This window comes from Mesoplodon mirus, assembly GCF_964341445.2.
Source record: "Mesoplodon mirus genome assembly, chromosome: 4".
NCBI classification, from domain to species: Eukaryota; Metazoa; Chordata; class Mammalia; order Artiodactyla; family Ziphiidae; genus Mesoplodon; species Mesoplodon mirus.
This window is the reverse complement of record NC_138979.1, coordinates 10,282,738-10,298,147: the sequence shown is the minus strand read 5'-3', so window position 1 is coordinate 10,298,147 and position 15,410 is coordinate 10,282,738. Positions and strand designations below refer to the sequence as shown.

General features: G+C 42.2%; 1 protein-coding gene across 1 annotated transcript in view; it reads left to right on the top strand.

The window, feature by feature from the left end:
- The window catches only part of GAD2 (glutamate decarboxylase 2), a gene marked incomplete at both ends in the record, with an annotated part of 65,792 nt that overhangs the window by 21,629 nt on the left and 28,753 nt on the right, over nt 1-15,410 (top strand). Inside the window, one exon of the mRNA XM_082619041.1 lies at nt 3,530-3,609. Coding sequence (XP_082475167.1) covers nt 3,530-3,609 — 80 coding nt within the window. The remainder of the gene's footprint in view (nt 1-3,529; nt 3,610-15,410) is intronic.

Sequence of the window (15,410 nt, the reverse complement as noted above, 5' to 3'; positions counted from 1 at the left end):
GGCAAGTGTTTTTCCTTTAAACGTGCAGCATTTGGTATGGTGATCCATTATCCTAGGTAATTGCTCCTCATTTGAGAATCCCCATTCTTCCTCATTAAAGACCAGACAAGACTACTTCCTCGCATTGACCGGGTGCACCAGATCTCTTACTTACCCCCGGGGGGCCATTTAACTCTTTAGTGCTGTCAAAAGTTCAGGAAGGAAAAAAACAGAAACAAAACCAATGAATCACCGAAGTCATAATTAGTAAAAGTTTATGGTACACATGTTACCAAATCCAAGCTCAGTCTGCTTGCTGCAGGACAGGCCAATAATTGGGAGACGAGGTGTTGAGGCAAGGAATAGTGACTTCATTCAGAAAGCCAGGTGTCTGAGAAGATGGTGGATTAGCATCCCAGAATACCAACTTATTGGGGTCTGGATGCCAGTTTCTTTTATAGAACAGAGAGGGGGAGGAGGTGAGGAAGTAAAGTAAAAAGGCCATAAGTCTTGCAAAATATCTCCTGGCTTGGCCAGCACTGGGGAGGGGATGTGTTAATTTCTTCTCTTCTGTAGCCTTTCACAGGTGGGCAAGGTCAGAATGTCTCCCTGTGAGCTGAACAAAGGCACTTTAGTTTAACATTCAGGCAGAGGGGGGCAGGGTTCCTGAGGCAGGCCATTAGGTATGGTTACAGCTATGGATAGCATCCTTTTATTGATTACAGTAACAAAAGCAACGAAAAGCAAAGGTTGAAGTAAAAGAAACAGGTCCAACATGGAGTCAGATTTTGCTCTTCCCTGTTTCACATGTACCAAAAGGACAGTTTGCAAACCATGAGCACTCCAACCAAAACGTGGAAGGAGACTCAGAGGTAGATTTTACAAAGCAGCTTATATAACGTGGAGGCAGTGACTGTTGATTCTTCCCAGTGATTGGTTGCAATATTAGAATTTTCTTAAATGAAAGGGAATTGGTTAGTGGTTCCCTCATATGAATCGGGGAGAACAATTTTAAGTCTCACAATTTTCAGAGGCGTTAAGCGAGAAATGACCCAGGTCAAGTGAGCCTCACTTGTCTTGCAAAATCAGCTAAATTAAGCTTTGCTTCTCTGACTAAACTGGTTTGTCTGCTCAGGGAATATTCAAGTCTCCATTTGTGTTTGATTTTAACAGTGCTTACAAACTCATTCACTGAGGGGCCTAATCTGAGTAGTGCACGCTTGCTCAGTGGGGCAGCTGGCACCTCGATTCTGTGCCCTCCTGGCACAGATTAGTGCTGTTTTCCCCTGAGCATCTTCTTTCTGGGACGGCCCAGGGATCCAGTAACTATGTAAGAGAGAACACTTTTTTTGGTGGAAGAATCATGTATCTTTCCAATTAAGCTTTCCTAGTTCCCAGGTATCTTCCTAAGGATTCTCCATGTTGTCTTCCTAAGGTTGTGAAATGAGACTAATGATCCTTTCCCATCTCTCCTCTTAGCTACACGGGGCTTTTAGAGCTCCTCTATTCAGTGCCTCATTTATTGGTTTATAGTATTGGCTGCTGTTATGAATGTGATTTCTTCTTGCTTACTAGCCACACCCCCTAGAAATGTGCATGTTAACAGTTCCTAGGCTGCATATTTAAGAATTCAGAGGAGCCATTGACATATATACACTATTGATACTATGTATAAAATAGAAACTAATGAGAACCTACTGTATAGCACAGGGAACTCTACTCAGTGCTCTGTGGTGACCTAAATGGGAAGGAAATCCAAAAAAGAGGGGATATATGTATATGTGTAGCTGATTTACTTTGCTATACAGCAGAAACTCACACAGCATTGTAAAGCAACTATACTCCAATAAAAATTAATTTAAAAAAAGAAAAAGAATTCAGAGTCAAAAGCAGGCATTCGAGGAGAGTACACTCTGGAGCCATCATTTAAAATTCCAGTCAGCAACCCTTTGGTGATGTAAATTGAGGAAGCAGCTCTCCTTTTGGACAGCTTAATGATCTGTAGTTAATAGTAAGAGGCTGCTCACAGATGCAGTACAGCTGGGCTAGGTTAGGCCCCTCTCCACTCTCCAGATTGCACAGTGATTACAGCCATTGACATTCGGATTCTTCCCTGGAATCAATAACCAAAATCACAAACAAAGATTCAGTGGTGGCCTGTCAGGGCGGCCTTTCCACAGGCGCTGTTTGCCAAGCCAGTGACTGATGCCTCCTTCCTGATCACACCCTGGGCTGGACAGTCATCTCCACAACAGACAGCCCCTCCAATGAGTCTGGGATGAAGAGTGCTGGATTTCAGGCCAGCTTCTCTTACTTGAGTGCACACAATTTCACTGAACTCGAAAGAAACTGAATGTAATCTCTGGGTAGCAAAATATGAGTCTGAGAGCCATACAATACACAGCTGCTGTTGCTGTGTTCTTATGCCTTGTATGTGAGATTGGCATAGGTTACTGTGTGTTGGGGTAAGAGGTTCTTTAATAATTTCCAGGGTCTTGTTATCTTCATGCAAAAGCCCAAGCGAATTCAACAAAAAAAAAACCCCAACCAACCCCCTTCAAAAAAGGGCAAAGAACTTGTATAGACATTTCTCCAAAGAAGATGTACAAATGGCCAATAAGCACATGAAAAGATGCACAACATCACTAATGATTAGAGAAATACAAAGCAAAATCATAATGAAGTAGCACCCCACACCCATCTGAATGACTATTATCGAAAAACAGAAAACAACAACCATTGACAAGGGTATGGAGAAATTGGAACAGTTGTGCACTGTGGGTGAGAAAGTAAAATGGTGCAGCTTTATGGAAAAAAATAGAGCAGTTCCTCAAAGACAGAATTACCATATGATCCAGCAATTCCACTTCTGGGTATATATACCCAAAAGAATTAAAAGCAAGGCTCAAGGAGATATTTGTACATCCATGTTCATAGCAGCATTATTCACAATGGCCAAAAGGTAGAAGCAACCCAGGTGTCCATTGATGCATGAATGAAAAAACAGATTGCTGTGTATACATAAAATGAATATGATTGAGCATTAAGAGGGAAGGAAATTCTGAGACATGCTACAACATGGACAAACTTGAGGACATTATGCTCATGAAATAAGCCAGTCACAGAAAAATAATTATTGTATGGTTCCACTTACATGAGGTACTAAAGTAGTCAAATTCATAGAGATAGAAAGTAGAATGGTAGTCACCAGGGGCTGGGGAGGGAGGAATGGGGAGTTGTTGTTTAGTGGACACAAAGTTTCAGTTTTGCAAGATGATCAAGAGTTAAGGAGATAGACGGTAGTGATGGTCGCACAACAACGTGAATGTACTCAATGCCGCTGAGCTGTACACTTAAAATGGTTAAGACGGTAAATTCTGTGTTGTGTGAATTTCACCACAATTGAAAAAAAACGTTAAGTGAAGGATGCCATCTTCTCTCAGCAATCCAGGCTTTGGAGGAACAGACTGAGAAGAAAAGAACAGCCAAGGGAATGGATCTTGACTTTGTATGCAACTAATTAATGATACAAAGGTACTTTCTTTTACAGAGCCATTTTTCTCTCAAGAAAGGAGCTGCAGCCTTGGGCATTGGAACAGACAGTGTGATTCTGATTAAATGTGACGAAAGGTGAGCATGAATCTGCAACCCTTGTTGGTTAGCAGTTTTCAAATTCTACACATACATCTTAAAAGGACTAAAGTACGAAAACAGGCAATGACTGTAGAACAGCAAACCTGCCTCCATCCCAGCTGCTGGCCTTTGCTGTTTCCTTTTCACTCTTGCTTGGAGTCCTGGGACATTGTTCTTCCATGCCACTAATGCATTCACAGCCTTTGACTGAATCAGAACCTTTGTTAAATCAATCAAAATATTCTGCACCAAGAAGGCACAGAAGGACATTTGTCACCTGGGCACTTAAGCAACAACCAGCAGGTTGAGAACTGATTTATGGAGGTGTCATCATTCCAGGCACCATAGATTGTGTGAACTTGATGGCGTGATTACAGGAGGGGGGCAGTTGAGGGAGCAAGAGGTAAATAATGCCCCCAGCACCTCATCAACTCAGTGCCTGAGCCAAAGAGCTCTCTTAGGAAAAATCCGTCTTCATTGGCACCCAAACTTTGTAGGTACTCTGGAAAAAGGTGGAGGGGAGGTTAAAATATTAATATAAGAAAATACATTTAGTCTTTAAAGGATGGAGTAAGAAATTCCACTAAATTAAAAGGATGTCACCCATTTCACCACTTATTTATTCATATATATTTATTAGGCAGACATTTATGACTGCTCACCATGTCACTAGGCTCTAGAATAGCATAAGGTGTAATCCCAGTTCCCTGACTGTGTATGGCCTAAGTGGGGAGATGTAGTAACGTCAGAAGGATGGCGGGCTCCCCTGAGGTGGAGCAGGGGAGATGAAGTGCTGGAACTGACAGGAATTACTGACCGACCGGTGAGTGTGCAGGTTGAGAGGTAAGTTGAGGGGGAACGCCAGGCTTCGGGCTCACCAGCTAAGCCCTCGCGGTGCTATTCTCTGAGGCAGGGAGCCCCCTCCAAGTGAAAAGTTTAGATTTGGAGCTGCCGAGTGTGAAGAGCTTATGAGATGAGACGTCCAAGTGAGGGTGTCAGGTAGGCAACTGGGAATAGCAGTTGTACAGTGGGAGCCATGCAGAGTGGCCTGGGAAAGAGCTCAGGAGCATCCCCATTTTGGGGGCAGGCAGAGTCAGAGGGGCCTGCAGTGGAGACTGAGAAGCAACAGCCAGAGTTGTTGGAGAAGAATCAGGACCCGGGGCCATGAGGGCCATGAGCGTGTTTCTAGAAGGAGTAGTTAACAGCAGCAAATGCCACCAGTAGATGAAACGAGGGTCACCAACTGCCCCTCAGCTTTCCTGATGAGAAGGTGGCTGGCGAGTCTGGCTGGAACAGCTTCAGTAGAGGCGTGAGGGTGGAAGGGTGAGGGGAGGGGAAACGGAGATGGAAGGCAGACGTTTCTAGAGGTGGAGCCGCGAAGGGAAGGTGGTAGGGCAGAAGCTGGACGGAGAAGATGTCGAGTCCAGGATGGTTTTGGTTTTGTTGTTTTAAGGATGGGAACTCAAGGTGTATTTAACTGTGCAGTGAAGGGTCTGCTCGAGATGAGATGTGCATTATATGAAAACAAAAGGGATAAAATAGCCGAGCTTTCATTTCCTTTGTGAGCTCCTTATTCTTTTGGCTACAATTATGTAGGATCTTCCTCTCAAGAGCTCACAAGAAGTCTGAAATCATCTTACATTATTAAATGGGAAGGAGACAGAGGGGGAAACAGGAGTGGTGATGGAAGGACAGGGACGAGGTTTAGGGAGGGCTGGCGGGGGGCGGAGGGGGCAGGGCTCCGGGCTGTTGCTGCGCCGACCAGCTGCTAATGGATTTCAGTCGGGAAGCCCTCAGAGTTGGAAGGGTTCTTGGACATTTATTCATCCAGCCTTCTTTTTTTTTAACTTTGTATTTTTGTGAATAATTTCAAACAAAGAAAAGTTACAAGGAGAGTAACAAGAACTCTCATACACCCTCACCCCGATTCACCAACTGTTAACATTCTGACATATTTGCTTGATCACTCTTTCTCTCCATGTATGCAATTTAATATTACATGTTGAATGTAATGACTATTACATGCATAACTTATTTGTATATTATAGATATAATTTTTTCTCAACCATTTGAGAATTCCTTGCAGACATGCCCTTTTTACCCCTTCAATGCGTATTTTTTGATAACAAGGATATTCACTTACATAATCACAGTCCAATTATCAAAATCAGGAAATTTGACCTTGACACAAGACTATTATTTAACCTATACACCCTATTCAAATTTCATCAATTGTCCCAATACTATCCTTTGGAGCTATTTTTTTTCCCTGTCCAGGATCACAGATTTCACTTAGTTGTCATGCCTTTTTATTCCCCTTTAATCTGGAACATGTCCTCATCCTTCCTTTGTTTTTCATGACATTGATATTTTGAAGAGTATAAACCATTTATTTTGCAGAATATTTCTTAATTTGGCTTTGTCTGACATTTCCTCATGGTTAGATTCAGGCGATGCATTTTGGGCAGGAATTCCAGGGAGGCGATGCCTGTCTTCTCAAGTGCATCTGATCAGGAGTAATGTCCGCTTGCCTATTGGTTAAGGTGGTGCCTGCCAGGTCTCTCCACTGTAAAATGACTATTCTCTACTTTGCAGTTAATAAATATCTGTAGGGGATGCTTTAAGACTATATAAATATTGTGTTCCTCCTAAAACATTCGTTTGGTAGTTTCGCATCCATTGATGATTCTTGCCTGAATTATTATTATGATGGTTGCAAAATAGTGATTTTCTAACTCCGTCATTCCTTCTAAGTTTACTAGTTCCTTTCATTCTACTGTAAGGAAGAACTTTCCTTTCCCTTTTTCTCTCTCTCTCCATCTCTCTTTCTCTGTCTCTGTCTGTCTGTCAGTCTATCTGTATGTCTCTGTTATTTATTATCAGTATGGACTTACAGGTACTTTAAGAAAGTAATTCTCTCTGACATTCTCTTCCATTCTCTTCGATTTCTCCATCACTTGCTCCTTCAGGGTTCCCTTTCACTTACCTAAATTGCTAGTAAATTGCTGTTAAACCTTACAGAAAATAAGTCTGACCAAGATACGTGATGCCTGGTTGGCACACGACTAGAAGAACCACCAGCCTTCCTAGCTCCCTTGTAACACAAGAATTCTGTTAGCTATTTTGATCAACACTTTTATACCACAAAAATTAACTACTTATGCTTTTGTATACGTGTTTAGTTCTTTCAATTGATCACTTAGCTTTGTCAATTACAGTTACATTTCCCTGCTCTTGTGAAGTACCACACTTTATCACACAATTGATGTAAACAATTGAAAGTATAAACAATCTGGGGTCATTATACTCTTTTATTAAATTAGCTGAGTTGTGGCCAGTGCCTGGAGGCAGAAGGGAAGCGAATTAACTTTCTGGTCCTCAGGGTGAAGATAGACTTCACCCTGAATCGATTATTATTGCTCAGGGCTGTGGGGAGCCCCCTGAGGGTCATATCTCCTATGCGTTTGGATGCAGAGAATTCAGAGATGCTACCAGTGTCTGTGCTTCATTACGTCCTATATCAGGAAGGATTCTAAAATAATAATTGCTGACACATATGGAGTGTTTATTATACGCCAGGCACAGTCCTAAGCACCTTACACAGTTGCTCTAATTAATTTGTTTATTAGAGACACAGAAGTATGTTCCCTCACATTTCCCTCGTGCTGACATAGCTTGTGAAGAGTTTCTATATACACAGTAGTCTTAAACAGTATGACGTGGTCTCTTTTCTCCATTTGACTCATGGTCTTGGCAGGGTGTGACAGGTCCAAGGTCACATAGCTGGGAAGTGAAGAATCAGGGGTTGAGTCAGAAGAGAACTCCAAGTGTTCAACAATTAAGCATGGTCCCTTCTTTTTTTGTGTTTTCCAATTTTTTTAAGTTGTGGTGAAATACACATAAAATTTACCCTCTTAACCTTTTTTTTTTTTTTGCCATACGCGGGCCTCTCACTGTTGTGGCCTCTCCCACTGCGGAGCACAGGCTCCGGACGCGCAGGCTCAGCGGCCATGGCTCACGGGCCCAGCCGCTCCACGGCATGTGGGATCTTCCCAGACCAGGGCACGAACCCGTGTCCCTGAATCGGCAGGCGGACTCTCAACCACTGTGCCACCAGGGAAGCCCCCTTCTTAACCTTTTTTAAGTGTACAGGTCAGCGATGTGAGCTATGCTCACATTGTTGGGCTGCCATCACCGCTTTCTATCTCCAAAACTCTTTTCATCTTGCCAAACTGAAAGTCTATACCCACTAAAAACTCTCCACTCTCCTTCCCCCCAGCCCCTGGCAACCGCCATTCTACTTTCTGTGTCTATGAATTTGACTGCTTTCAGTACCTCACTCCTTTTTGTCTTTTTGTGATTAACTTGTTTCACTTAGCACAATGAATGTCTCAAGGTTCATCATGTTGTAGCAAATGTCAGAAGTTCCTTCTTTTTTATGGCTGATTCCTCTGTTGAAGGACACTTTAGGTTGTTTCCTAATCTTGTCCATTGTGAATAACGCTGGAATTAACATGGGAGTACAGATATCTCTTTGAAATATTGATTTCATTTCCTTTGGATAATTACCAAGGAGTGGGATTCATAGATCACATTGTATTTCTACTTTTAATTTTTGAGGAACTCCAACCATACTGGTTCTGTTGTGGCCGTATTAATTTACATTCCCCCCAAGAGTGTACAAAGGTTTCCTTTTCTCTACAAACTTACCAACATTTGTTTTTTCTTGTCTTTTTGACAATAGCTATCCTAACGAACTGTTAGGATGTAGCTAATAGTAACATGTAACTGTATGTGTTAGCATACAGTATTTGTTTTTCTCATTCTGACTTACTTCACTCTGTATGACAGACTCTAGGTCCGTCCACCTCACTACCAATAACTCAATTTCGTTTCTTTTTATGGCTGAGTAATATTCCATTGTATATTTGTGCCACATCTTCTTTATCCATTCATCTGTCGATGGACACTTAGGTTGCTTCCATGTCCTGGCTATTGTAAATGGTGCTGCAACGAACATTGTGGTATGTTCTCTTTTTTTACTCTTTTTGAATTATGGTTTTCTCAGGGTATTTGCCCAGTAGTGGGATTGCTGTGTTGTATGGTAGTTCTATTTTTAGTTTTTAAAGGAACCTCCATACTGTTCTCTATAGTGGCTGTATCAATTTACATTCTCACCAACAGTGCAAGAGGGTTCCCTTTTCTCCACACCCTCTCCAGCATTTATTGTTCGTAGATTTTTTGATGATGGCCATTCTGACCATGTGAGGTGAGAGGTGATACCTCATTGTAGTTTTGATTTGCATTTCTCTAATGATTGTTGGGTATCCTTTCATGTGTTTATTGGCAATCTGTATATCTTCTTTGGAGAAATGTCTATTTAGATCTTCTGCCCATTTTTGGATTGGGTTGTTTGTTTTTTTGATATTGTGCTGCATGAGCTGCTTGTAAATTTCGGAGATTAATCCTTTGTCAGTTGCTTCATTTGCAAATATTTTCTCCCATTCTGAGGGTTGTCTTTTCATCTTGTTTATGGTTTCCTTTGCTGTGCAAAAGCTTTGAAGTTTCATTAGGTCCCATCTGTTTATTTTTGTTTTTATTTCCATTTCTCTAAGAGGTGGGTCAAATAGGATCTTGCTGTGATTTATGTCATAGAGTGTTCTGCCTATGTTTTCCTCTAAGAGTTTTATAGTGTCTGGCCTTACATTTAGGTCTTTAACCCATTTCGAGTTTATTTTTGCATATGGTGTTAGGGAATGTTCTAATTTCATTCTTTTACATGTAGCTGTCCAGTTTTTCCAGCACCACTTATTGAAGAGGCCGTCTTTTCTCCATTGTATATTCCCGCCTCCTTTATCAAAGATACGGTGACCATATGTGCCTGGGTTTACCTCTGGGCTTTCTATCCTGTTCCATTTATCTATATTTCTGTTTTTGTGCCAGTACCACACTGTCTTGACTACTGTAGCTTTGTAGTATAGTCTGAAGTCAGGGAGCCTAATTCCTCCAGCTCCGTTTTTCTTTCTCAAGATTCCTTTGGCTATTCGGGGTCTTTTGTGTCTCCATACAAATTGTAAAATTTTTTTTTCTAGTTCTGTGAAAAACGCCATTGGTAGTTTGATAGGGATTGCATTGAATCTGTAGATTGCTTTGGGTAGTATAGTCATTTTCACAAAGTTGATTCTTCCAATCCAAGAACATGGTATATCTCTCCCTCTGTTTGTATCATCTTTAATTTCTTTCATCAGTGTCTTATAGTTTTCTGCATACAGATCTTTTGTCTCCTTAGGTAGGTTTATTCCTAGGTACTTTATTCTTTTTGTTGCAGTGATAAATGGGAGTGTTTCCTTAATTTCTCTTTCAGAGTTTTCATCATGAGTGTATAGGAATGCAAGAGATTTCTGTGCATTAATTTTGTATCCTGCTATTTTACCAAATTCATTCATTAGCTCTAGTAGTTTTCTGGTAGCATCTTCAGGATTCTCTATTTATAGTATCATGTCATCTGCAACAAGTGACGGTTTTACTTCTTCTTTTCCAATTTGGATTCCTTTTATTTCCTTTTCTTCTCTGATTGCTGTGGCTAAAACTTCCAAAACTATGTTGAATAATAGTCGTGAGAGTGGGTAACCTGGCAGTGGCAAGCTGCACAGGCTCCCGGGAGGTGAGGTGTGGATAGTGACCTGTGCTTGCACACAGGCTTCTTGGTGGCTGCACCAGCAGCCTTAGCATCTCATGCCCATCTCTGGTGTCCACGCTGATAGCCGTGGCTCGTGCCCATCTCTGGAGCTCTTTTAGGTGGTGCTCTGAATCCCCTCTCCTCACACACCCTGAAACAATGGTCTCTTGCCTCTTAGGCAGGTCCAGACTTTTTCCTGGACTCCCCCCTGGCTAGCTGTGGCTCACTAGCCCCCTTCAGGGTGTGTTCACACAGCCAACCCCAGTCCTCTCCCTGGGATCTGAGCTCCGAAGCCCGAGCCTCATCTCCCAGCCCCACCCGCCCCAGCGGGTGAGCAGACAAGCCTCTCAGGCTGGTGAGTGCCTGTCGGCAGCAATCCTCTGTGCGGGAATCTCTCCACTTTGCCCTCCACTCCCCTGTTGCTGCACTCTCCTCCATGGCTCCGAAGTTTCCCCCTCCCCACTCCCCATCTCTGCCAGTGAAGGTGCTTCCTAGTGTGTGGAAACCTTTCCTCCTTCACAGCTCCCTCCCTGAGGGGCAGGTCCCGTCCCTATTCTTTTGTCTCTGTTTTTCCTTTTGCCCTACCCAGGTACATGGGGAGTTTCTTGCCTTTTGGGAAGTCTGAGGTCTTCTGCCAGCATTCAGTAGGTGTTCTGTAGGAGTTGTTCGTCAGGTGGATGCATTTTTGATGTATCTGTGGGGAGGAAGGTGATCTCCACGTCTTACTCCTCTGCCATCTTGAAGGTGCCCCTCATCTTCTCCATTCTTAGCACATGTTAATATTCATCTCTTCAATTATTCTCATCCAGTTGTACCTTAGAATTATTTTTCCAGGTTCCCATTTCTTTGAAACTCATAAAGCTCTACATAGAATTATTTTGTAATATTAAAATACCTTTATAACCTTCTTTCTCATTTCAAATGTTACATTTTCTCTCTTTTTTATTAGACTAATCAGATATTTGTATATTCATTGATCTTTTCAATATATGAGCTTTTGAATTTATTAATTTGGTTTACTTTATAAAGTTTCTAAATCACTGAAAAAACTTGTCTCATGCTTTCCGCTTACGTTGTTTGTTATTTTCCTAGCTTCCTGAATGAAATATGTTTAGTTATTTTTAATTCCCTGTTACTTAATTTCAAAAGCATGTCAGGCTAAACGTTTTCCTCTGAGAATGATTTAGGGTGCTTCTCATATTTTTATATGTCCTATTCCCATGTCATTAATTTTTAATGTTCTGGAAGTGCAGTTTTGATTTCCTCTTTGACTCGAAAGTTATTTAGAATAGCCAAGCATGGTTTCTTACATGGTAAATTGAACTTCTTTTTTGGCCACGCCACAAGGTACATGGGATCTTAGTTCCCTGACCAGGGATTGAACCCGTGCCCCCTGCATTGGAAGCGCGGAGTCTTAACCACTGGACCACCAGGGAAGTCCTTTGAACTTCTTATCGTGATCCTTTTCTTCTCTGTACCAACATGTCCAGGGAAGAGGAATGGCAGTTTGGGGAGGAGGAGGGGTGATGAGAGATCACCAGTATCCCTTCCTGCCCACACAGTTTCCCTCGTCATCTACTTCCCTCTCAGCCCCAATGTTAATTCCTAGTGGCAGCAATAAGGTTTCATATTTTCATATGAAAATAACTCTTTACTACATCATGGTTGGAGTCCTCAGTTGCCCATCACTCTAGGGAGTAAGTATAAGTCAGTGCTTTTGGAAAATGTAAATTTTTTTTGTATAGTTGATTAACCATGATGTGTTAGTTTCAGGTGTACAGCAAAGTGATTCAGTTATACATATACATATATCTATTCCTTTTCAAATTCTTTTAATTACTAGAATTAGACACAAAAATCACCAAAAACATCCTGTTCCCATATCCTGACCATAATGCCAAGGGATCCCATTGTGCATATTGGAAGACATATCTTAAAGGAGAAAAATACAGTTCATTATTGTAAAGTTCTTTTCCCAAATCAAACTCTATTTTAAAGGGACCAAGGAAGTTCACTGTTTATAATTATGGTAAATTTTTTTTTGCAAAGGGCTTGGTTTTGTAATGCCAGTGCTTCCTGAATGACCTGTTTTGACTGCTGTTTATCATTTTATCTTACGAGCCCTTCCTAGGATAAGTTATCCCATGGGTAGCAGCCATGAGGACACACACGGAGCTCTTTTCCCCAAGGTAGTCCCCGAGAATGTTTTACCGTATAACTCCCGCAACATTTTTTTTCCAAGTCAATCCACGCAAATTGTCAAGTCACCACACAGTCCAGGCAATTTGAAAATTCACTTCAGTCCATGAATTCCCCTTGCTTAATCTACATTACAATCAATGTTAAAGAAATAGTCTTGCCAAGCACTGACTAGTTAAAAAACAAAAACAAAAAACTAGCAGGTTTCTGTTACTCCTGTAGCCTTTGGGGGCTACATAGAACAATATCATCTAAGGATGATAGAGTGATAAGTTTTAGCGGGAGGGTCTGTGTTTTTCTTATTTTACGAATCAGTACCAACAGCAATAAGAACTAGGATCAAGGAACCACTCAGTCCAGGGGGCTTCCAAGAAACCATAGTGGAAATACTACCTACATCATTACAATCCTAGGACTCAACCTGAAAGGTTTCTTGTTAAGTCAAGGTAGCAGGCATTTTTTTAATAAACCCCATAAATGCTTCGGAAGACATTTACTGTGCAGCACTGAGAACCCTGGGATCTGATGTCAGAATACAGCTCTAAGTTTGAGATCTGCCCCTACTAACTGTGTGGCATCCTGCAAGTCACACGATGCTCGTGCTACTAGTGATAACAATGAGACTAACGTGCATTGACTGCTTACTATATGCTAGGCGGGGTTTTATACTTAGTGCTTTACAGTGTTTGATATTTACTGTGTCATTCAATCCTCATGTAAACCTTGTGAGGGAAGTACTAGTAATATCAGTTTATAAATGAGTAAACAGAGGAACTGAATTCTTCAAACACACACAAGTAGCATAGGGTCTGGAGCGGAAACCTGGTTACTGTCTCCACATTCCAAGCTTTTAGCCACATTCGTCCGCTTCGATGAGCCGTAGTTTCCTTATCTGCAGAGTAAGGACAGTAAAAATGCTCTTGCGGGGTTGGCATGAGTGGCAAAGATCAGGAGTAAGGCATAGTACAGGGACTGCTTCTAAAACTGGTAATTCGTTATCACTGCGGGGGCTGTTGCTGTCAACAGTGGTCGTAACATTAGTCAGTTTCTAACGCGAAGGATCACGCGTCCTTTCTTCTTTGCACACAAATCTCTGTGAACAGAGCCAAGCTCTAAGCACTTAGGAAAGGTTGGTAGAATTAGTATAGTTCAGCAGGGCCAAGGATCAGGGTCACCAAAGGCTCAGGCACCCGATTTGTGACCGTTTGGTTGCCTGCCCAGAGATCTACATTCCCCAGTAACGTGCTTCTTTTGGTAAGATCGTTTTTCCCATCAGAGCCACGGGAAGATAGCCATGCATGTGGGTCCAAAGTCCGCACACGGGGTAATCTGTGCCTTTTGCTTCTTTCCACAAAGAGAAGGTTCTTCCAGCTGGCAGCTCTAGCTGGCAGTGTGGGATTTTGCCCAGGCAACTTCATGAAGTTATCGGACCCTATAGCATCACATGAATCTTTTTTAATTTTCTTTTTTTTTAATTCATTGAGGTATCATTGGTTTATCGTATTTATAAAAGTTTTACGTGTACAAGGTAAGGTTTTGACTTCCGTATACATGACGGGGAGAGCATCATATGAATTTTTAAAGACTGTCACAAAATCAAGAATCTCCATGCAAAACAGCCACATCCGAAGCAGCGGTCTGGTTCAACAGTCCTCACCTTAATGGCAGTTCTTTCTTAAACACTAACCCCTAACAGAGAGATCATCGCAAAGCATCAGTCACAGCTTACTTGGGCCCTTAAAGGCTGCGTGGGTAAGCATAAGAGATATGCATTTTTGCTATGGAAATACCTCTAGACCAGACATATGTGATGCAACAGCTGTCATCCAAAGCTGCCCTGCACCAAGACATGCTTGTCTGGAAAAGCCAGGACTGCCAGACAGCTTCTGATCCTCAGAGGAGCCTGCTGGGTGTCACCCAGCTGTCTCTCCCTCCACAGCCCATGGGCAGGCGGGGATGCACAATGCCACTTCCGCACCTCGCTGCCCTACAGCCGTGATGGCTCAAAACCCTGGGTCCTGTGGAAAGTGCTTGGCTAATGTGTTACACAATTATTGAAATACCTACCAGGTGAAAACTTCCATTTCTAAGGCAGTGTTTCTCAACATGTGGACCTCGGTCTGCCTGTATCACCATCTCCTTGTTAGAAACGCAGATTGCTATGCGTGTTTGTCTATTGACTTGTCTCTGTCTCCCTTGTTAGCATGTAAGCCCTGGAGAGTAAAAGCTGGCCTGTTTACCCTGGTGCCCCATACCCCTAACAGTGTTTGGTGCATAATGAGACCTCAATAAATTAATTTGTAGAATGAATTGATTCCCGGGCCCTACACCTGACCTCCTGAATCAAAATCCCTAAGAGCAGGGCCAAGGAATATACATGTGAAAGACATACACAGATGACTTTTATGCATGCTAAATTTTACAAACCATTGTTGTAAAGTAATTCATCCAATTCTAATTGGAGAGATGAAAAGTTTTGTCTCCAGGGGCCCCCATACTAGCGGTCTTGTCAGTCTCTAAGGTAAAGTGAACATATTAATATAATCCTAGGGTGAAACTTTTTCCTTCTACTCACATACCTCCAACAGATATCAATTGGCCACCCACAGTGTGCCAGGCTCTGGGTTCCTAAGTGGACAAAACAAATACGGGCTTGGACGGCCAAATGCCTGGCAAAGTCTGGAGCCTACCTGTTAAGAGCACACCCAGAGCTTTCCACTCTGCGAGAAGCGAACACTTGGACTTGATTATTGGACAAGGGTGTCCCTTCTCCCTGCCCTGATATGGAAATGGGACAGACTGTATGTTCATTACTGTTTTCCCGGCAGGTTTGAATGACACCTCCGATCCATGAAAGCCAGATATTATCTCAAAGGATTTATCTTATGTTAAAAGACAATAACCTTTCTAAAGAGGTTTC